General features: G+C 46.3%; 1 protein-coding gene across 2 annotated transcripts in view; it reads right to left on the bottom strand.

Moving 5' to 3' along the window:
- The window catches only part of Cabin1 (calcineurin binding protein 1), a 126,692-nt gene extending 107,674 nt beyond the window's left edge, over positions 1-19,018 (bottom strand). Inside the window, exons 1-9 of one of the 2 annotated variants that reach the window (XM_059281739.1) lie at positions 18,721-19,018; positions 10,328-10,402; positions 9,597-9,689; positions 9,079-9,192; positions 7,715-7,849; positions 5,219-5,399; positions 3,969-4,098; positions 2,488-2,637; positions 650-936 (exon numbers count right to left, since the gene is read on the bottom strand). In XM_059281739.1, the coding sequence (XP_059137722.1) occupies positions 650-936; positions 2,488-2,637; positions 3,969-4,098; positions 5,219-5,399; positions 7,715-7,849; positions 9,079-9,192; positions 9,597-9,689; positions 10,328-10,330 (1,093 nt within the window). In that variant the 5' untranslated portion in view covers positions 10,331-10,402; positions 18,721-19,018. The remainder of the gene's footprint in view (positions 1-649; positions 937-2,487; positions 2,638-3,968; positions 4,099-5,218; positions 5,400-7,714; positions 7,850-9,078; positions 9,193-9,596; positions 9,690-10,327; positions 10,403-18,720) is intronic. The other variant, XM_059281738.1, reaches the window with a different exon arrangement.
- Positions 19,019-24,283: the final 5,265 nt, after the last annotated feature.

Here is a 24,283-nt window from a genome sequence, read left to right as displayed (position 1 = left end):
TTCAGTACTAACCAACTGCAAGAGCCTCTGGGGCCGGAGTCGATGTGCCTGGGATGGGCAGTGCCAGTGGCACTGACGTTAGCCAAGACCCACCAAATCCCAATGACAGGACTAGAGCAAGAGAACCATGAAGTAGGGAGAGAACAGAGGAAAAAGAAACAACCATGCCCACAGTCATTCAGAAACTTCTCTAAATGCCAGATGGTCTTCTGTACAGTGGCAGGAAAAAAAATCAGCAAACTGCATGGGAGCTTTTGGTAAAAACTTTTGACAAGTTCAGTGGTAATAAAAATGTACTTTAATGTTTTCTAAGGTCAATCTAGCAGGAAAGCAGGACCAGCAGCAAGGACATGCCAAGTCACATCACAAGGGGGAAGAGGAACTTTTATGCCAAGACTTAGCAGCTGGGAAGGTAATCTGCCAAGGAGCTGCATCCAGAACCCCATCTTCTGAGTATCAACGCTTCTGTACTAGCCCTGGGGCCAGGCTGATCAGTTTTTTACAAGGCTGCAGCTCTCATTTTCACTCGGGCCGCAAGGACCAGCACGATGCCTTTCCCTGGAGATGCCAAAGTCCCCTGCTCTTCTTATTCCTGCTAGGCTCAACTTACACAGGCTCTCCAGAACGTGACTTCACAAGGTCTACTCACCCATGGGAGCACTTGTGTCCAGCAGGCCAGGGCTGTGCAATGGGAAGCTGGCTGTGGTCACAGAGGTATAGGACAGCACAGGCTCAGCCACAGCAACAGTTGGGTTGGTGCTGACAGGACTTGGCTGGACCACACTGACAGGTGTAACCTCTACAGAGGGTGCTAGTAGCTGGCTGGGATCCTGGTAGTCAGACAAGTCAATCCTCTTGCCAAGGCTGGGCCTTGGGGGTTCACAAGTGGTAAGGTGATTATACATAGCCAGCAAGCTCTCTCCAAGGCACTTCCACCTACAAAGAAAGGGCCACCATACCTGGTTAGCACCTGTCACAGAGGCCAACTTGCCTATACAGATTCAGACGAACTGTTCCCAGAAACTGCGACCTCAACAGAGCAGGGAGAAGGCAGTAAGCATTTTGTCACCATCATAACCAACAAAATGTTGACTCCAACATGTGCAGAGCAGGCGCAGTGACTGGCATTTCCCATTCCTCACTGTTAGAACTCTGCCCTCACTCCAGCTGCATGACCGTACATGCTCAGTTCAGGAGTTAAGCAAAGGGTCTTGCGTCTTACATCATCAGTGTGCGATGGTGACCACATGCTCATGGTGTGGTCATGCAATCAGCGCATGCATGGTGTAGCTCCCTAAGCCTGCCTGTGCATGTTCATGGGAACCTTTAAAAAGCTGGACACAGACACCACCCTCTCTCTCTGTTCTGTTCTCTCTGTCCCCCATCTCTCTCCCTCCCTCTGCTCTCTGCATGTGCTCCTTCCCCAGGCCTGGTTCTCACACACCCCTCTTCCTCCTAATAAAGCTCCGACACTGGGTTTTGTCGTGACCTTTCTTCACAGCAACCAGCGCCACTTATCATTCTTACATTCACCCCAGCAGAGACCCCTAGAGTTCTATTCCATTACATCATCCCCTACCAAAGAGGGATGCTGTTCCCAGTTTTTTAAGGAATAGCACACAATATATCCCCAAGGTCACCCAACTACCAGCCCCAGGACTGCCATGAAGGGCCACAGGAGAGAGGCTCTACACCACAGCGGCAATGACTGAGTAAGGTCACTGAGAGGAAGGGGTGAGGATTACACCCGATGCCAGGACATGCTAAATTTAAAGACTCAAGATTTCACGGCAGAATTTGTGTGTGCGTGCGTATTTATGTTCACGACAGTCTCACTATGTAGCCCAGCTTGCCGCAAACTCACCCTGCAGTGCAATCTGGTCTGGAAATCAGAGACTCACCTGATTCAGCCTCCTGAGTTCTGGGATTTCAGGCATGAGTTTGTCCATAATACCAGAATTTTTAAAGCAAAAATTAAATGCCAAAGCTTACTACTTGCTAAACTGCCCCAACTCCAGTGGGCCACCACTATCAGGTCTGCCTTCCAGGACAGAGAGGGTCTCTTACACATCACAGGGCTCACAAAGGCTATGCTGATGCCCATCTTACACATCTTACACCTCATCCAGCCCTGCTATGAACACACAACAGCCAGGGAAGCCCACACCTGTGACAAACTCCAGGGTGCCAGGTTCTCTCCTGGTTGATGGCTGCCAAGCGTTAGTGTTCTTTCCCCTTCTCAGTAGAGAAGACTGAGAAGGACAGGAATATTCCTAGTGGCTGGGGCAAGCAGCTTACACCAGGCATGCTTAAGGGAGCTAAGCTGTCTTTTAGTAGCCTGTCAGTAGGTACATGCCTCCAGCTCTCTAGCCACTGTGCACCAGCCTTACCCCTGCCTCCAGCCCCGGATCTGGTCTGGTTTCTCTCGTCTTTTAGGGAGTGTCTTACCAGCCAACCCAACATTCCTAGAGAAACTGGATGACCTACGTGAAGAAAGGAATGGGCTGCACTAGTTTCAGGTCCGGTTCCTTCTCCCGCACGATCAGAGCTTGCCTCTTCTTCCGCAGCCCCAGAGCCTCGTCTACAATGGCCTGTGTCTCCGCTGCACTCACTGACACATCGTGAATTGACATGTCACTAAAGGTATAGAAAACAGGAGGAAATTATAGTGTTAAACTAGAGTCAGTGCTAAAATTTTACAGACAGGGATACATTTAAGTTAATACCCTTTCGTCAATAACTGATTTTTCCTGAACACAAATTACAGTGTGACTCTGACCTCAAATGGGTAGTGATCAGCATTCGAATACCCACATACACTGGAAATCACAAAAGCCATTTGTTCCCTCCACAATTCACAACAGGGCAAAAGGAGTTTTCGTATGTATTAATAGTATCACCTTTCTGTCTGAAAAGCCACAGGAAAGGGAAGCCTCAATTATCTGTTTCCAACAAAGTCATTGGACAAATTTTTATTCACCAAAATCAATGGTGTCTCCAAAATACAGAAAGATCTCGGGTGACCACTCACAGCCTGAGATGACACAATACCTGCCCTCCCAGTGTGCCCAGACTGTCCTGGTGCATCCAGGAGGACTACTCCACACAGCCACCCGAGAGACTTAATCTCCCCAGAAACATTAGTTCACTCCAGACACTCACAGTCACACAGGGCCAGGCAGCAATGTGCCAGGCACTGAGGCAGCTCTAACAAAGAAATCAGAGAGGGGAAAGCAGGAGGTAAATGCTGTGGATATCACTCTGTATAAATAAAATGCTGACTGGCTAGTAGCCAGGCAGAAGTACAGGCGGGACAAGCAGAGAAGAGAATTCTGGGAAGTGGAAGGCTGAGGCAGAGAGATGCTGCCAGCCGCCATGATGAGAAGCAGATGTGAAGATACCGGTAAGCCACGAGCCACAGGGCAACTTATAGATGAATAGAAATGGGTTAATTTAAGATAAAAGAACAGTTAGCAAGAAGCCTGCCACGGCCATACAGTTTGTAAGCAATATAAGTCTCTGTGTGTTTACTTGGTTGGGTCTGAGCAGTTGCAGGACTGGCAGGTGACAGAGATTTGTCCTGACCATGGGCCAGGCAGGACTGGAGAAAACTCCAACTACAGGTAAAGAGAGAGAGAAGGAAGAGCCTGAGCTGCAGAGGGCCTCTGGGTAATATAGGTAGGAATGAGCTTTGCTCTGGAGGCATGGCAGAGGTGGGACAAGATCAGGCATGTTTGGGATACTGAATTAGGGCAGCACTGGTGACAAATCTTGAGTTCAATCCCTATTCCCTAACCTTACCAAACAACACACGGACAGGTCGAAGGAAGCCAGCTGATGAGGACAGTACAGGTGATGGAGCCCTGGCGTCCACAGACTCCAATTACACACAGATCAGGACAGAGATGGGGACAAAGGATGCTCCTGATGCTTACCAGCCACACATGGTGACATGATGCAGGCCTTACCATTTGAGGAACATTCGGAGTGAGTCCTTCCGGAGACAAGGCTGCTCTTCAAAAATCTTCTCCTTGAGAACCAGACCTTTGCTGTACCGGCAGTCTTTCTCCAGTGCTTTGCAGATGAAGTACAGACATGCTAGCAGGAGAGAAACAGTTTAGGAGCTACGAGTGCTTTCAGAACTCTAGCCTTCCAGTCAATACCGGGAGAATGTCCCACTCTGGAGTCAAAGACTGCACAACAACAAAGGTGAGATAGCATCTTAGCCAACTCCGTGACTAACGACTGCTAAGACTATAACATCCAGAATACACCAGAACACACACCTGCAGGTGAGGAGGACAGCCAGTGCCAGAAGCAAACAGATTATAGGACTGTCCTGTACAGCCTTGACCCGTGATTCCGTATTTAACAACTGCAGCAATATAAAAAAAAAAATCTAAGGAGTTCACAGTGATTAGCTACTGGCTAACAATCTTCAAAATATCTGGCCATCTCAGCTATGAGAGTGGCACTGCCACCCAGTGGCCTAGAGGACAAGAGCATCAAACCAAAGACAATTATTCCTGAACCTAAAGACTTCATGAAATCTGCCTTACTAAGTTCTGGGTTTATCTGGAACTTTTCACTCCTTTCTTTTCTGTTTCTCACTTTGGGGATAGACAAGGGAATGTTTATCCTACAAATGTCCCACCATTATATTTTGGAGCACATCAACTATCTGGCTAGGCCCAGGGGTAGAGAAGAATCTTGCTTCAGGATAAATTATACCTCTAGTATCACATACACATGAAGTGGGCTCCCTTTCTCTCTCATTTTTCAACCCCACCCCATCAAGTAAAGATACAAGAGGCAGCAAACCCAGAAGCCAAGACCAGGCACCAATCTGCTGGCACCCTGATCACAGACTTCCTAGCCTCCAAAGCTGAGAAATAAATGTCTGACAGTAAGCCACTTGATGTGGCAAGCATTTTGAGTTCAAGACTAGCCTAGGTGACATAAGAGACCTTTCTCAAAGAACCAAAAGAACACAATCCAAAAGACAGGACAATGCACAAAGGAAAGGGGGGATCATTTAGAATACAGTACTATTATCTTCCTGCAATACTTACAAGTATCTGATTAACCAAGAAAGGAAAACAGAATAAAGCTGGTATGTAAAAACATCTCCATTCTTCCTCAGGTTGGCACAAAGTCTAACAAGATCAAGTTTGCTACCAGCTTACCCAATTAACCTCCCTCATCTGTCTAGACTCACTTGTGTAATCACTGAGGGTGTACAAAACAGTGATGAGATTGTCCAAGCAGGGCCAGTGGTCAGGATTACACCGAAGTCCTTCCTCAAAAGCATGGCGAGCCAGGGGGAGCCGGATGAGCCTCAGGGCCACGTGTCCAATTTTATACCAAAGGTTGACATCTGTGGAATCCAGCATCACTGCCTAGAAGCAGCATAAGCAGAGGGTACATGGATGCTCTTGATCAGATTCCTCAGTGAGCAAGCAAGGCAGGGATAGACGACAAGGCACTGCTCCAGCCCTCCAATTACCCAGGGAAATGGCAAGGCAGTGTGCCCACTTATAACTAACAGAGCGGGCTCACTTTTGGGAGCCACGTTTCCAAGACCTAGAGAAATGGCACAACAAAAGTCACATGGAACAGGGCATGTGACTCACACCTGTAATCCCAACACTCTGGAGGCGGAGGCAGGAGGAAAGCAAGGTCAAGACCAACTTGAGCTACAAAGTGAGTTTCTGGACAGCTTAGGCCACATAATGAAATCTTCCTCAAGAAATACAAGTTATATAATAAGCCCATGTCTATAATGCCAGCACTTGGGAAGAGGAGAGTTAAGAGTTCAAGGTTATCCTCCCTTCATAGCCCTGAAATACATGAGAACTGTTACACACAACATTTATTTTTTTAAATGTTACCTGAGCTAATTTATTTAACTTAGATCATCATCTCAACACACTGCGCTAATGGAAACATGTGTTCTTCACATATTTAACAGGGAAAGAAGAGAAAGAGGACTCTCGGGGGAAAGTTGTGTGGGTGAAGCCCTTGCCTAACAAATGTGAGGACCCAAGTCTGACCCTCAGAACCCATTCACAATGCTGCGCATGCTTGTTCTAGGGCCAGCAGAAAAGGGTGGATCCCTGAGATTCACTGGCCAACTAGACTAGTTCTAACTGGTTGAGCTCAAGGCCAATAAGAGACCCTGTACTAAAACAGCTGGACATGTTCCTGAGGATGGCATGTGCATACGTGCACACCTGAGAGGGGAAACCGAGCTGCTGAAAAGATGGCTCAGAGTTAAGAGCACTTGCTGTGCCTGCAGAGGCTGCGAGTCTGGTTCCCAGCACCTGCATCAGCCAGCTCACACTTGTAACTCCAGCTCCAGGGGGCTGAAGCCAAAGGCACTGACAAGCACCTGCAGTCACACACACCTATTCACACAAACACATAACTAAAAATGCAACAAATCTTTAAAATAAATCAAAAGAAGTAAGAGGAAATGGATACAAAGAAAATATGGGAGTCTCATATGATTCTAGAAAAATAGGCTTTAAGAAGACCTTAGTTCACACCACTGTTCCAACATTAATTAGCTGAATGACCTAAGCCTGTGTCCTCATCCCTGAAATGAGGATAAGTTCACCCTCCTTGCAAAACGGCATAAAATTTCATGGTGAGTACTTGGCACACTATCGGGTGTGGTGGGTGATATATTGTGTACCCTAATAAAATTTGCCTGAAGATCAGAGGACAGAACAAGCCACTAGATTAAACATGGAGGCCAGGCAGTGGTGGCACACACCTTTAATCCTAGCATGTGGAGGCAGAGATTGGTCTGGATCTCTGTGAGTTCAAAGCTACCCTGGACTACATGAGATTGACTCAGTCTAGGAGAGAAAACAGAGCGAGGCAGTGGTGGCACACACCTTTAATCCCAGTACTTGGGAGTCACACGCCTTTAATCCCAGAAAGTGATGGCTAGGCAGAGAATGGTATATAAGGTATGAGGAGACAGGAACTAAAGGCTTTTCCGAAGAGGCATCCCTTTCCAGCTAGAGGCTTTTTCTGCTGGAGCCTTTCAGGTGAGGACTCAGAAGACTTCAGTCAGAGGATTCGTGGAGTTAGTGGGGTGAGACATGGCTGTGGCTTGTTCCTTTGCCTCTCTGATCTTTCAGCATTTACCCCAATATCTGGCTCTGGATTTTTTATTAACACAATTTAGAAATTCGTATTACAGTCTGGTGCACTAGAGATACCCACAGAGAGATCAACAGAAACAATACCAATGTTATTGTGACTACAGTACACTGAATACAGGTGCCAGGCTCTGGTCTTCATACCTAAAGTTCACCGACTTGTTTACTTTGCTCCAAACTTGCGATGTGGTCCCCCAACCCCCACCATGTGGTTTATTGGTATGTGCCACTATGCCCAGCTCTACTCTTTTTTTTTCCTCCCATTACATTGGTATAGACCTGGAGGTTCTAATGGATTAAATAAGTCACCTACAGTCACATGTGTACTGATGGTAGAAAATTTCACATATAATCCTCTGCACTGAAGTCCATCCCAGTCCCTAACTCTGGCTTTCCAGGCCTTTCTGCATTCAACAATGCCTTGGGCACAATAGCCTGGTGGGACACCCCTACAAACTCTTCTTCTCGGTCAACAAGACCACATCACACCCCCTTCTTCCTCGGTTTTCTAAACAGCTATCTGAGCACTGCCAACTTTATACCTCCAAATAGAATTCCATGGCCGTGTCTAGATCTTCTCGTTGGGCTGCCAGCTGGGCCAGGTTCTTATATGTGGAGTATTTCAGGATCAGTCCAGGGTGTTTCAGCCCTTCTTTCTCATCTCCGGATGAAACTGCCTGAGAGAAAACAGAAGCAGAAATGACACCACAGGCCTGCAGCTCCAGCAAGCAGTCAACAGGAGCCCAGGCCAGACACTGCTTCAGACAGCCCGGTCCACCTCAGCTGGGAAATGCAGGTGTTGCACATAGTCTTGGCAGACCCAACAGCTCCAATCATACAAGAAAGGCCAAACTACCATGAAGCACTCCGCAAAGATTGGGGAATCAAGGACAAGGGACCCCCTCTCCACCCCTGCTGCTGCATCTCGAGTGCTCAGTGTAGCTGGTAACATTCATCAGTTCTGAAAAACCAGCCCAGCCAGTCCCCCTATTCAGGAACGAGTGTGAAGAGGCTTCCTGGGGTAAGCAGGCAGGACCTAAAGCTTTGCCCCAGAAATCTCTGGGTTAGAAGTCAGGAGGCCAAGCTCCTGGCTCTGAATCATCACGTAGCTACCTACAAGCTATTCCAACTAAAGAGCTGGTGTCAGTGAACTCTAGAATAAAAGGACACTAATTCCTAGCCTGGATATCATATGTGAACATGAGATCAAAGAGCATAAGGATTGTAAGCATCTTTAACATAAAAAGTTATTTCACCGCTGTTTTTTAGCAATGCCTTAAAAACATGACGTCTTCTAAGAAATCACTGCATAAAACTACTGCCAGAGCCAGGTGTGGTGGTGCACACCTTTAGTCCTGGCACTTGGGAGGCAGAGGCTGGTGGATCTCTGTGAGTTCGAGGCCAGCCTGGTCTACAGAGTAAGTTCCAGGACAGTCAGGGATACACAGTGAAACCCTGTCTTGAACCCCACCCCCTAAAAAGAAAAGTGTCTGGGCATAGTGTTATGTACTTTCAATCACAGCATTCACGAGGCAGAGGCAGGCAGAACTCTGTTAGTTAAAGGTCAACCTGTCTGGATAGAGAATTCCAAGCCAGCCAGCATAGCACTCAGGAGGTGGGGGTAGGACAATCAGTTCAAGGCTAGCTTTGGCTACACAACAAGTTCAAGACTATCCTGGACTACATGACATTCTGTCTCAAAAAGAAAAAACTAAAACCAAACACACGCACACACATGTATATATATGCAAAACAAGAGAGAGACAGACAGACACTGAGAAGCACTAGGCAGGGTGTTCCCTGCCTGCAATCCCAGCATCTAGGAGAACCCTGAGATTCAGGCTAGCCTAGACTTCAAAGTGAGACTCTGTCTCAAAACCCACAGGCCAGCCTACCAGTGCCTCACCTCCCGCAACAGTCGCGCCTCCAGGAGCTCATGGTAGGCCTTGGCAGACTCCTCAAACCTGTCATGTTTCTGTAGATCCAGGGCCTTGTGGTATAGGGCAAAAGCCTCTGCTTCCTGCAAACCAAGATAGGAAATGTTTTACACCACACAGAAGTTGATCCTTTTAAACCAAAAATGTGTGTAAAGGGAAGGCAATGAGTTACTGCCAAGTTAACTGTCAGCCACACCCTCTACAGCAAAAGAAATTCTACTACTCAGCGTCCAGACCTCATTAATGGGAAAGAGAGTCCCTTTTGGGCACACAGAGAGAGACATGTAGGCACCACTGAGTGTAAGCAAGAGGCAAGAATATAGAGCTCTTCAGCAGGACTATCTCCTGAGCGAAACAAGTTCAACATGAGGTGGAGCCAGCCATCAGCACAATGCAAGTTCCCCTTAGAACGCCATTGAGGAGATGCCTGAATTCACTGAAAATGAGCAGCAAGGTCTCCCTCAGAGGAAGATCTTAGAGTACATACCTGAGCCTCCTTTGTCTGGATTTTGTGACTTTTAAAGCTTCCTTCATGGTCATCCTCAATTGTAGAGCTGGCATTTAAGGCTGCAATTCGAATCTAGAAATGAGTTCAGAGGAAGAGCAGCACAGTGCTCAGATGAGTACAATCCTGCTTCAGAACATATTCTAGGCTACTATGAAAAGCTATGGAGGAATGAACCGCCAACAATCACCTTGAGGAAAAAACCAGAATAAGAATTTATCTGTGGGATGCTGCCAATCAGGGTGGAGGGTAAGCCCTGGATACTGTCCACCACAAAAGGAACAGAGGCTGGGAGCATCCAGCTTGTGCTTAACACAATATAAGACCTGTGTGTTAGAGTAACAATCCCAGCTGGGCATGGTGGCCCATGCCTTTAATCCCAGCACTTGGGAGGCAGAGGCAGGCGATCTCTGAGTTCAAGTCCAGTCTAGTGTACAAGATGAGTTCCAGGACAGCCAGGGCTGGTAGACAGCAAAACCCTGTTTTGAAAAGCAAAACAAACAACAGAATACCAATCCCAATGAAACATGTCAAGCCAGTGTCTTTCCTACAAATGTGATTGAAGCCCTACGAGCCACAGCCACTCAGTATCCTCCCCCACAGGTGTACCAATAGCCTTCCGTTCAGGAAGGCTGACAAGGAAAATTCCCCTTACCCCCAGGAGCACAGTGACAACACTGTCACCAACAACTCAAGCAGGCAACAGTTCTTACCATGTTCAGAGGTTCAGCACCACCACGGAGGGTCACTTCCCATCACTGGTAGAGGATGTACCAGTCCACAGTCCCCTAAAAAGGAAACAGGACCAAAGGGTTCAGGAAGAGCCAACAACAGCACTGTGCTGGGGCCCAGCTTAGTGTCTTAGAAATATGGGGAAAAAACAGAATTAAAGGGAAGCAAACCAGTTTGAAGGCTGTAAAGTATGACGGGGTGGCAAGAGAGTGTGGTGTTAGAACTTCCTATGTTGTTCCTGGGAATATAAAACAGACCCATGGGCTGGAGAGATGGCTCAGAGGTTAAGAGCACTGACTGCTCTTCCAGAGGTCCTGAGTTCAATTCCCAGCAACCACATGGTGGCTCACAGCCACCTAATGAGATCTGGCTCCCTCTTCTGGTCATACATGCTGTATACATAATAAATAAATAAATCTTTAAAAAATAAATAAATAAATAAAACAGACCCTATGGAAAATACACTGGCAGTTCCTCAAAATGCCAAACAGAATTAGCATATGATCTGGAAGTTCATATCTTCAGATCTCAGAAGAAAACATAGACACATCAAAACATGCTCATGAATGAACATAGCAGCATTACTCCTAAGAGCTAAAAGGTGGAGCAACCACAATATCCATAAACTGATGAACAAATAAAATGGGGAAAGTCCATGAAAGACCACTGTCCATTCATAAAAATAATAATATTCTGATACATGCTACAACATGAAGGAACCTGTAAAACTAAGCTAAATAAAAGATGCCATACACAAAAGAGTCAACACTGTCTGGTTCCAGTTATGTGATGTACCCGGAATAGACAGGATGGACCAGCAGGCAGGGAGAATGTTGAGATCAGGCTGTGCCCTGCTTGCTCTAAATCTATATTGCGTAAAATTCTGGTTCTTCAGGCTGTGCCTTGCCCCCGGGGACTCCATTTTGAGAATGGAGGATGATTATGTACATGGTGAACCTGTGACCGTTCATCCGTTCAGCACCACCCACACGGCACAAACTGATAAATCACTTGTTCCCGGGAGTAAAAAGGTTACCATACTATCAACGTATCAGGTGAAATTGACTGCAGGAGCACATGGGCATACTAAAACTTTATCAGGAAAACTAGGCCCAACAACTTACTGGACACATCAGACTAAGGAAAGAGGTGGACACCCAGCACTGCATTGGCCACAGTCCCCTCCAGCTATCATCTGACTATCTGGGGTGGGCATCAAGGGCTGACAGGCAGGCAACTCCCAACTTTCCCCGGAGCTTCCGCTCAGCTCAGTCCCAGCTGTTGACAGAACCTACCCCAAGTGCTGCTGCCTGTGCTAGCTGCTCTCCTGTTTGTCCGTCCGTCTGCCCACGGGATCATCTGGACCAATACTGCCCTTTCCCCTCTGCACAGGGACACAGGTCTGCAGCTTTGCTCTCAAACCCATGACCAGCAGCAGTCTGGCTAACAACAGCAACAGCTTCCCCAGAGGTGGACACTATTTGCATTTCCATCAGCTTCCTATGTCTCAGGACTTCCGAAACCTCCTCAACTCTGCTGTGGCCTCTTGCCCCCTGACAGCAATTCTGGGGAGAGAGGGAAGGGGGAGGGACGAGAGACAGGGAGACAGACAGACAGACAGACGGGGACAGAGAGAAAGTGAGTGAGCTTCCTCCTGAAGGAGCATTCTCCTGTAAACCTTGCTTGCTTTCTGTCTGTAGGCTGAGAGAGGGCAGTAAGGCAGCCACCACACAAGCCGACTGTCGGTGCATGGCTAAACCACAGTGATTTCCTAACCACCTGGACATTTCACATGCATCAAGTAAGAACTGGGCTGCTGTACCCAGTGTTTGCTTCCTTTTCTCTTCTGAAGAGGGGTAGAGGGGATCCTTTACCAGAAGCATGCTCTTGTATGGAGATAGTCACCATCGCAAAAAGGTTACTGTGTAATCTGCAATGTGTAACCTAAAGTCAATATTAGTAACTAACACTAGGATAAAGAATCTGTGTTTGCCTCAGTCAGCGTTATCAAGGAAAGTGGGAGTAACTGGCAAACCAGTGCCGCTGAAACTGCCATACCTTGTGGATTTATTGTTATTCTGTTATTACTTATCATTACTTTATTATTGTTGTTGTTTTGGTGCTGTGAAAAGACACAAACATTTGCATCTATGTTTCTGACATAGTGTGCTCAAAACAGAGGAGGGTACTGGAGAATTCTGTGGTTTGAGTAGTATTTGTCCGCTCCAAAACTCACCCTGAAATCTGGTTCCCAATGTAACAGTGTTAAGAGGTGACAGGGCAGGACTGCAGAGATGTTCAGCACCACAGAGAACACAAGCTCAGTTCCCAGCACCCATGTCAGGCAACTCACAACCATCTGGAAGGCCAACTCCAGACAATGCACCACCCTCTACTGGCCTCCAGGGGCACCTGCACCCATGCGCACATACACACACACACACACACACACACACACACACACACACACACACACACAACTAAAGATAAGAAATCTTATGTCTGTGATCCCAGTGCTCCTATAGCAAGATGAGAGGTGGAGAAGGAGATGCTCTGGAAGCTCACAGACCAGGAAGGCTGGTGTGCACAGCAGTGAACAAGAGACCTTGATTTCAAAACAGTGGAAGGGCCAGTGAGATGACTCAGAATGGAAACAACTCGAGTTCAATCCCCAGAACCCACATAAACATGGAAGAGGAAAAACCTCCACAGAGCTGTCCTCTAACCTCTGCATGTGTGCTGTGTCATGTGTACATCCAACCCGACAGACAGACAGACAGACACAGACACACACACAGACACACACACACACACGCAATTAAAGTTTAGAAAAATCAAATCAAGTAAACGGAGATGGAGAGATGGCTCAGCAGGTAAACGTGTTTGCCATGTAAGCCTTAGAACCCATGTTCAATCCCTGGAGCCCACAGAGGTGGAAGGAGAGAATCAACTCCCAAAAAGTATACTCTAACCTCCACACACAAACGTCATACACACACAGTAATATTTTAAATTCGTGTTTATTTTAGGTGTATAGATGTTTTGCCTGTATGTATGTCTGTGTGCCACATGTGTGCCTGGTGCCTGCAGAGGCCAGAAAAGGACATCAGATCCCCCAAGACTGGAGTTATAGACAGTTGTTTGCTGCTATGTGTGTGCTGGGAATCTAACCTGGGTCTTTTGGAAGACAGCCAATGCTCTTAACCATTGAGGCATCTCTCTAGCCCCAATAATGGTTTTAATTTAAAAAAAATCAGGGCGGGGAGGAGGGGGGAGGCAAGGACCAACACCCAAGTTGTCCTCTACCCTCCACATCTTTACTATGGCAAGTACAAACACACATACACCTTTCCACAAACATTAAAACCAAGATAGATCTGATCAAAGCCTGTAACTAAGAGGAGAGATGACTCCACTGATAAAACGGTTGCTGTGCACACATGAGAACCGGAGCTCAGAGCCCCAGTGTGCATCAGCAAGCCTAGAACTAGGGAACAGAGACAGGAAGACCTCATCACTAAACCACTGACAAGTTCCAGGTTCAGTGAGAAAAGTAACAAGAAAACTTCTGGGTAAGCTTTGTTGACACCCATGGAGGCCTGCCCCTCCTGAACAGAAACAGAGGAGGAGTGGATTGGTTGGGGGGAGAGGAGGGGAGGTGCAGGGGGAACTGGAGGAGAGGAGGAAGGGGAAACTATGGTCGGGATGTAAAAATCAAAGAAAAAAATTTAATAAAAAAAGCAAATTAAACTAAAATAAATGTAACAAAATATAAAAATGAAAATTAAATCATGTTAAAAGTCATAAAAATTATTTCCATAAGCAGACAGCTTAGCACTTAAAAGCCCTGGCTGCCCTTGCTGAGAACCCCGATTCAGTTCACATATCAGGCGTCTCACAAGCACCTGTAAGCCAGTTCAGGGGGTCCAGTGCCCTCTTCTAGCCTATGCAGGTACTGTGTGCTCAGGATGATATATGGACAAGCAGCTACACAGACGTTCTAAAACACATTAAATTTTTTCAGATTAAAAACGTCTGACAAAATTCAATACCTATGAAAAGAAAAACACTTGAAGAAAATGGGAACCAAAGGACAGCTTCTTGTCATGATAAAATATAAATACCTTGGTCCTAAAGCCAAAATAGCATTTCATGGAGAACCACTACAAACATTTCTACTGATCCCAGGAGTGAAACCAGGACGGCCACCTTCTCTGCTATTACTCTCCACTGCACTAGGATGACCAGCCAATGCAATGAGAACAGGAAAAGCAAACTGAGGTTTGAGAATGGGTATGAAAGCTGGGTTTAACCTCAGCAGTGGGAGGCTGAGGCAGTAGGGCCAGCATGGGATGCATGGCAAGATCCCATCTCAAAAAAAAAAAAAAAAAAAAAAAAAAAAAGAAAGAAAGAAAGAAAGAACTGAATAAAAAGTAAAGTGTTAATAACTGCTGTGCTGATAATACAACAGACTACCTTAAGAAAAAAAACTCTTCAAACCCACAGTCAATGGCAAACTTATACAATAATACAAGAACTCAGTGAAGTAGCAAGTATACCATTAGCATGAAGCCCATTGGTACAGAGCTGGAGCATGGCTCAGCAGAAAACAGCACCCACTGCTCTTGCCCAGGACACAAGTCTGGATCCCAGCACCAACATCAAGTGGCTCACAGCCATCTGTAACTCCAGCTCAGGGAATCTGATGCCCTCTTCTGGCCTCCCTGGACAACTGCATTCATGGGCACATACCCACACACAAACATATACACATACCTAATTTAAAAATTAAAATCTTCACTGGGCAGTGGTGACCCATGCCTTTAATCCTAACACTCAGGAGGCAGAGGCAGGTGGATCCCTGCAGTCAAGGCCAGCCTGGTCGACAAGTTCTAGGACACCCAGGGCTACACAGAGAAAACTTGTCTTGAAAAAAAAAACAAAAAATAAAATAAAAAATAATAATCATCATCATCTAAAGATTAATATAAAATTGATGCATACAAACCATAAACAGAAACTATGATGACACACAAAAAAAATCCATCTATAGTAGCAACAAGATTAAGTCCTTATCTGCAATTTATGTGAGGGAAATTTGAAAACACGAAAGTCAACTTAAATGAATAGAATAAACGCATCTCTTCTCCTTGGGTGGACTCAACTACATAAAATGTCAGTTCTCCCAAGTTTACCACAAACTCTCTGTGGCCCCAATAAAAACACCAAGAAGACAATAGACAGGATGACATGAAAGGTGCTTCGGGAAAATAAAACCACAAGACTATCCAGAACTAAGTGACAAAACAGAACAAAACAAAAAAACCTAGCCAGGCAGTGGTAGTGCACACCTTTAATCCCAGCACTCAGGAGGCAGAGACAGGCAGATCTCTGAGTTCGAGGCCACCCTGGTCTACAGAACAAGTTCCAGGGTAGCCAGGACTACACCGAGAAATCTTGTCTTGAAAAAACAAACCAAAACAAAACAAAAAAAATCTTCTAAGGGGGTAGGCTTTATCCAATACTAACACATACAACATAAAGCCTTAATTGTTGAAACAAGAGGTAGCAGTGCATGTAGCAAAAAGAGGTCAGGTCCAGAATGACACTCAAGTGTGTATGTTCTATGGTTAGATTCAATTTCAGCATGTTGCTCAAAAGGTTCACGAGCTTCAGTCAGGCTATGCTGGCAGACAGTATGACCTTTAGGAGGCAGTGACTACAGTACTTGGCAGCAAGTGCCTTTACCAACAGCAAGATGGCTCAGATGATAAAGAAACCTGAGTTCAATCCCCAGAACCCACATAAAGGTGGAAAGAAACGACCAACTCCACAAAGTTGCCCTCTGACCTCCACATTGGTGCTGCAGCAAGCACGCCCCCCCCCCAAAAAAAAATAATCTGTCAATTAGTTAAATAATTTTTTGTTGTTGTTTTCTAAGCTGGGCATGGTGGCCTGTTATCCCAACACTCAGGAAAGAGAGGCACCTGGAGGACTGTTGCAAGTTCAACACCATCCTGGTCTATTTTAAATAGCAAATTCCAGGTCAGACAGGACTACATAATGAACTCCTGTCTCAAGGCTGAGGGGGGTAAGCAAAACGTGGACTGAAATTGTGGAAAAACAGTACTATTCTCACATAAATGAAAAGTGATACAATCCTTCTGGAAAGCAATTTGACAATACCTCAGAAAATTACAGGTGCAATTACATTTCAATCAGAACTGTACTTTTAGACCTCTACCCTGAAGACACATCTCCAACAATACAAACACACATGTACTTAGGATTATTTGTTGTGCAGCAATTGGTAATTCCAAGATAATGGAAACAACCTAAATGGCTATAAAGAGAATGGATAGATTAACTATGGAACATCCACACAAGTAATATGCCAAAGCAAAGATTAGTAACGAGAATTATTCATAATACACAAAAGGCAGAAACAATTCAAAAGTCCATCATTTTATGAATGGATACACAAAACATGGTACATTCACAAAACAACGTGGGGAGCAGAGGAAGGCCTGAGTAAATATGTAAGGAGTAAATAAAGTCCTGGGTACATGTGTATTATTGACATGGGCATGGCTGTCAAGGACCCCAATGCCTCGGACCCATGGGAATGGCCAAGCCTTTTTGGGGGCAGGCCCAGGGAAACAGCAAAGCCTTCGCCCAGTCCATGTGCCATTGCTGACTGTGTGCAGAAAATGTCCTTGCAGCTTCCTCTTCCCAGATGTTCAGAGTTGAGACTGCTACCCTACCAGGACCCCCTGCCCAGACTAGCTACACCTGCCTCCTTCTTCAGCTGTATTCAATAATATCTACCTCTTGGATCCAAAAAGCACAAAACACATTCAGATGTATAAAATAAACGTACTAAGTGTCTGAGTTGCTGCTGCTGGTGCGTCCCCATCAGAGTGCATGACCCACCTGACCCCAGCTTTTCAGTTATGCACCTGAGATTATCATGTATCGTTGTGTGTGTAAGCAATTCAAGAATGTTGGGTCACATATTTATTGTTTACCATGAGCCCCAGAAGGAGCTTTAAAACAGTGAAGAGTGCTGGACAGATGGCTGAGCACTTAACAGCACTTGCTGCTCTTGCAGAGGACCTGGGTCCAGCTCTCAGCACCCATACAGTGGGTGAGTCTAACTTCAGTTCTAGGAAACCCAACGCCCTGGTTTCCTTGGTACCAGACATGCACATGACGAACATAACATACATGCAGCAAGCACTCACACATATAAAATAAAAATAAATCAACCTTCAAAAAAAAAAAAACACAGTTACAAAATAAAGAGGAGAAACAAGTCCCAAAAATGTTTTGGAATTCAGATTTCCTTTGGATTCTGCAATTTTTGCATGTATATAATAAGATATCTTATTGATGAGACTCGTCAAAACACAAAATTTACTTGTTTCATGTAGCCTTAAACATATGGCCTGAAGATTAATTTTTACATGGAACAAAGTTTCATAGTGCAACATTTCCACTTGTGCAGTCATCTCTGCACTCAAGAATTCTGGATTTGGGGGGAATTTCAATTTATTTATAATCATTTATCAAATTCCCAGACTAGCAGTCCCATTATTCTAAGAATAGCACATTAATTGCTTTAGATTCTCAAATTTCCAAACCACACCCCACCTTTTTTTTTTTTTTTGGACAAGATCTCACTATATAGCTCCAGCAAAATGGGCCTGGACTTGCTATGTAGACCAAGCTGCGAGATAACAAGCATGCACTGTCATAGCAAAAGTTTCCAAACATAGTTTCCATGGCCCAATGTCACATGATAAAGAAAAGTACTTTAAGCCCCTCAGCACTGTAATCCAGTGATAAGCAATGGTGGGGCCTAATCTTTTGCCCGGGGGCTCCTGAAAGAGTCTCACTATGCAGCTCTGACTGTCCTGGAACTCACTATGTAGACCAAGGTGGCTTTGAACTCAGAGACCCAGAATATAGCCACCCCAAATGTAAAACACCATTAAAAGTATTGTTGTTCTTGTTAAATTTACGACATATTATAAACATATCGACAAGAGTTTGCCAGCCCCTGAAGGAGACCATTCTAAATTCTATTTCTAAACAAAGTAATGAATCACAGAGAAGGAACTTTCGCCTCATAGAGTTCACCTGGCCACACTCATGACCTAGGAGAAGTCAAGTCTTGAAGCGTTAAGCAGCCCCCAAATCCACAGGTGCAGAAACCGGGGGTGCCGGGTGAAGTCGATCTTCTTGCCTCCTCCAGGGAGGCTGTTCGGAGGCATGGTTTGCAGCCGGTGTAAGCCGCTCCGGGAACTTTACAATCACTTAAAACCTCCCCTCGGCCTCCGTTTCCACCCCCTGTAAATAATACCACACTCACCTCGCTGGGCTGCTGTGAAGGTGAGTGAAAGGACGCACAGAAAGGGACGGCTTCGCGCTGCAGTCTCAGTGACCCACCCAGGGCACCTCGGGGCGGCGGCGGGAGTCGCCGGCATGGGCAGAAGGCCTGGTCCGGTGCGGGCCGGTCTCCGGCCTGGCTTCGGCCCCGCGGCCGCGAGGATGCCGAGAGCCGCGGCCTTCTCGCGTGGTTCCACCTCCTCCGGCTCACCGCAGCCGCGCGAACACCCCGGGACCACCCGCAAACCCGACTCCCCCGAACTCGCCCGGCGTCTCCACGGCAACGGCCGGAGCACCCAGACTCCTGCGCGTCACACGTTCAACAAGGAACGCTCTCATTGGCTGGAGTGCCGGCTCTGTCAGCCAATCGGCGTGGGCGCTCGCGCCGCTTGCTGTCTGAGCGGATGCGCAGGCGCCCTGTAGGCTGTGTCTCTGTGATTCCCGCCCGTGTTTGCGCTGGCCCGCTGCTGATCGGGTTCGAGAGCCCTGAGCTCCTGCAGGACTTAGTTTTGTTCTTTTTAAGACAGTGTCTCACACCTCAGTCCTAGCTATCCTCGAACATGTGGCAACCCTCCTGCTTCGGTCTCCAGGCTACTGAGGTTACTGTCCGACCCCACCACTTGGAGCGTTTATGAAGTGCTAGTTTGTAGACCGGGGCCCGCAGTCACTAAAAGAAGGACATTCCTGCCAAAGGCCCCGGGGCAAGTGTCCTGAAGGTAATGGGAACCTGAGCAAGGCGCAGGCAGGACTAGATAGAGAGCTGGAACTTTCTCGGTCGTTATATCGCCCTGACTTCACGAACTTTCTGAAGGAAATTGTTGTATGTTTCATTGTTTCATGGTTGGGTGGTTTTTTGGTTTTTGTTCTGGTGTGTGTGTGTGTGTGTGTGTGTGTGTGTGTGTGTGTGTTCTTGTTCGAAACAGGGTCTCACTAAGTACCCCTGCCTGGTCTTGAGCTTGATACTTATACCAGGTTAACTTCAAACTCAAAGAGATCCTCCTGCCTCTGTCTCCCAAGGCAGAAGACTTCGAAACCCAATGGTTTAATGCAGAAGGGCGGGGAGCCGACCCAGTTAAGAAACAGGTATAGAGAAGTATTTCGGGTTTTGAGTTGAAAAAGCTCGAATCCAAAAGCTCCTGATAAGGGCCCACTATAGGAGAGGTTAGTCTCTTGAGAGTTAATAGAACACTTGAGGGCACACACCTTTAATCCCAGCACTCAGGAGGCAGAGGCAGGCGGATCTCTTGAGTTCGAGGCCAGCCTGGTCTACAGAACAAGATCCAATTGAGCTAGGGCTGTTACACAGAGAAACCTTGTCTTGAAAAACAAAACAAAACAAACAATAAATCCTAATGGCAGTGAGAATCATGCTGAATAATTCAATCAGTCCAGTACAAAGAAAAAAAAGCTTTACTAATATGACAGGAAGTTAAAAATATATTATCAGGGCTGGAGAGATGGCTCAGAGGTTAAGAGCACTGGCTGTTCTTCCAGAGGTCCTGAGTTCAATTCCCAGCAACCACATGGTGGCTCACAACCATCTGTAATGAGATCTGGTGCCCTCTTCTGGCCTGAAGGGACACATGCAGACAGAACACTGAATACGTAATATTTTTTTTTTAAGATTTATTTACTTATTATCAACTTTTACTTCAGAAAAATATGGACTGCAAGAGGGGAAAGAGGAATGGACAGAACAAAAAGATATTAAAATTATAGTATTAAAATTGTGTAAATAGTGGGTCATGGTGGTGCAGACCTCAGCCTGTGCACTCTAGGGCGGCTAGGGCAGGAGGGATCACTGCAAGTTCCTGACCAGCCTGGTTTACATAGCAAATTCTGGCCAGTCAGGGCCACACAGAAAGACCCCTTTTCAAAAATATAAATAAATAGAGCATGAATTAAATGCTTATTGGATCCAATTCCATCACTCGGTTCTTGAAAACTAGATTTGAGTGAAAACTTGGATAAAGACCCCATGCAGGGATCTTCAGGGCAAAGTTTCAAAGGTGGAAAACAATGCTGATCATGCCAGAGCCTCAAACAGAACAAAATTAGCAGAAAGCAAAGCTCGGAGCCACCTCGGGGGTGGGGAGAATATTGGAGAAGTAGTGAGGGCCAATCCACACAAGCCAACATGTAATGTCATTCAGTATGGTCGAGTTGATAGGTTTAATATGGTAAGACCGTTGCCTTTTGGTTTGGCTGAAAGTTCAATGTCAGTGCCATCCTCGAGTGTTGTCTAACTATTCTCAGAATTGAAACATCCCCTCCTAGGGGGAAGGGGTTGGCTCACAAGTCTCAGAAACTACATGAGGCTTGGCCAGCTACTGAAACTTAGAAGACTCACAGCCCTCCTTCTGTCCTGGTTAGCTGCATATTGTTTTATTAGCTTGGCCTGCATATTGTTTTGCTTGTTAGCTTGACACAGCCAGAGTTTATCTGGGAAGAGGAACCTCAGTTGAGACGATGCCTCCATCCGAATGGCATATAGGCAAGTCTGTAGGTTATTTTCTTGGTTAATGATTGGTGTGGGAGAGCCCAGCCCACTGTGGGCAGTTCCACAACTAGGCAGATGGTCCTGGGTTGTATAAGAAAGCAGGCTGAGGCCGGGCGGTGGTGGCACACACCTTTAATCCCACCACTTGGGAGGCAGAGGCAGGCGGATCTCTGTGAGTTCAAGGCCAGCCTGGGCTACCAAGGGAGTTCCAGGAAAGGCGCAAAGCGACACAGAGAAACCCTGTCTCAAAAAACCAAAAAAAAAAAAAAAAAAAAAAGAAAGAAAGCAGGCTGAGGAAGTCATGAGGAGCAAGCCAGTAAGCATCATTCATCCATGCTTCAATTCTTTTTTTTTTTTCTCAGAGCTGAGGGCTGAACCCAGGGCCTTGCGCTTGCTAGGCAAGCGCTCTACCACTGAGCTAAATCCCTAACCCCTCAATTCTTACCTCCAGGTTTCTGCCTTTAGTTTCTGCCCCGACTTTATTTCATGATGGACTACAACTGTAAGGTATAAGGTGAAATAAACCCTTTCCTCTCCTAGTTGCTTTCTGTCATGATTTTTTACGACAGCAATAGAAAAGCAAACACAGACACCCTCTCAAAGTTATATGAGGAGTAACAATGGCTAGGAAGGGGAGACTTTCATGTCAGCCAAGCTGCCTGCACGTTGTTCAGGGAGCTCTGGGTATGCGGCTTTTTGAGTGGTCACCCACACTGGATAGGCTTCTCAGTGGTGCATCCGCATTTGAGTGGCTCATGTTCTGTAAGTAAACCGCCACTCACACTCATGTAAGTGACATCCTTTGGGCTGTCATTCGTGCAGGGTGAAGAGACATCTGTTAATGTCTTCCCAGGAAAAGTCACGTGCCATCAGGTCTGTAAATATGAACATTCAACCTGCAAACATCTCTTGAACTACTTTAGCAATCAGGATAGTTTGGCAGAAGGACTGAGTGCAGGAACAACTGGACAGTAGGACAGGAGGAACTCCAAGTCTACATTTTGTGAAACGCTTCGGCGGTGTTCAGATAAAAACGCAGCAGAAACTGGAAGATGCTACTGGTGACTGACTTTAGCAACTATGTATATATACTTCACGGAACAAGAGTCTCAATTTGATGTTTCATTGGCATACACTAATAATACAGCTCATTAAATGTCTGTTCAGGAAAACAGTACTGAGCAGAGTCCAAAGGTCATGGCTTACAACTGCCATGCAGCATCTGGGAAGGCAACTGAGATGGAGACATCCCTACAAGCCCTTCCCACTGGACCTCTAAACACTGAAATACAAAGGCAAGATAGGGCCGGTACATGGGTCAAGAAAGGCATTTCTATAGAGACTGAACTGTCATCAGGGAGCCTTCATGCATGTTAGGCCCTCTGCATATATGTTATGGTTGTGTACTTTGGTCTTCTTGTGGGAGAGGGGGCCGTCTGACTTTTGCCTGCTTTGGGGACCCTTTTCCTCCTACTGAGTTGCCTCATCCAGCCTTAATATGAGGGGAGGCACCTAATCTTATTGCAACTTGACATGCCATGCTTGGTTGATATCCCTGGGAGGCCTGCCCTTTTCTTTAGGGAAGTGGATCAAAGGAGAGGGGAGCTGGGGGGAGAGGCAGGAGGGGAAAATGTGGTCTGGATGTAATATATGAGAGAAGAACAAATAAATACATTTTTTAAAATGGCATTCCTTCAGTTTCCAGTAGCAGGCACTACATTACCATGATAGACATGCTGGAATGTGATCTTGCAAGGCACATAGCTGAGAATTCTCAGCAGAAGTAAAAGAAGTTCAGTTCTTAGAGGGATCTCAGGAGGTCCGGAAAGCCCAGCCAGCCCTATTCCCCGCCCGTCACAACACTCAATGAAGACTGACTGCCCCAGGTCATCCAAACCAGAGTACAGGAGCCAGAGTGTTCAGAAAGTTCTAAGCAAGACTAACTACACTAGCCTAGACGTGGCTATAGAGAGCATGACTCTCCAGGCTGTCTTTCATCTCCAAGTTGAGTCAAAGCCATGAAAAGAGACTACATATAACTTCCATTATCAAATAAGTCCAATTTTCATAAGCCAGATTCACTGCCCATGATGGTTTAATATGCCAAGGAAGGAAGTGATGAGGTAAAGAACCCATGTTTAAATGAGTTCTCTTTGTTTGACATAGGAATGGGGGACAACTACTGTGAGGTCACCAGCATTTCTGCATGGAGGGGTACTTGAAACTGACATCTACCTGCCAATGACTCTGCTAGGAAGTGTCACTGGGAGGAGCATCCAGCTCATAGATGCTCCTAACCCTTTGTTCCAGTTATAATAAAGTTAACGGAGAGGTGGCTCAGTGTAGACGGATTTCTAAACAGTCTTATTAAATAAAAAACACGGAGCCAAATATAGGGGTGAAAGCCTTAGAGATCAGGGAAATAGTGAGAGCCACCAACCTTACCTCTCCAGCTCTGCAGCTACTAAAAGTGAGGTACTTCCTGTCTACCCGTGCCTTTATTGCCTTGCTGTTCTGCCCTCTCATTGGATCTTAGCCCAGCTACCTCACTTCCTTTTCACTGCCTGTCTGTACAGACCTCCTGGTCTCTATGGTTGGTACTGGGATTAAAGGCATGTGTCACCATGCTTGGCTGTTCCCTAGTGTGTCCTTGAACACACAGAGACCCTGCCTGCCAAGTGATCGGATTAAGGGCGTGTGCTACCACTGCCTGACTTGTGTTAATGACTGGCTATGTCCTCTGATCTCTGGGAAAACTTTATTTATTAACATACAAATAAAATATCACCACATTTCAGCACAAATAAAATATCACCACAGCTCAGCGATTCTTCCAGAAGACTGGGGTCCAATTCCCAGCACTCACACAGCAGAGCTGAGCCTCCTGTAAGTCCTGTCCCAGGGAGTCCAATGCGGGGTCCTGTCCCACTGGGAACTTAGGTCCCCCGAGAAGGGAGACCTGGAACCAAGGAAAAGTAAGTGCGCTGCTTGCCAGTTCCCCAGCCTCCCTTTTTCCACAGGAGACAATCAGATGCAGCAGGGAGCC

This window comes from Peromyscus eremicus, chromosome 16_21, assembly GCF_949786415.1.
Source record: "Peromyscus eremicus chromosome 16_21, PerEre_H2_v1, whole genome shotgun sequence".
Classification (NCBI taxonomy): domain Eukaryota; kingdom Metazoa; phylum Chordata; class Mammalia; order Rodentia; family Cricetidae; genus Peromyscus; species Peromyscus eremicus.
The sequence above is the reverse complement of the archived record's forward strand: the minus strand, read 5'-3'. Positions and strand labels throughout refer to the sequence as shown.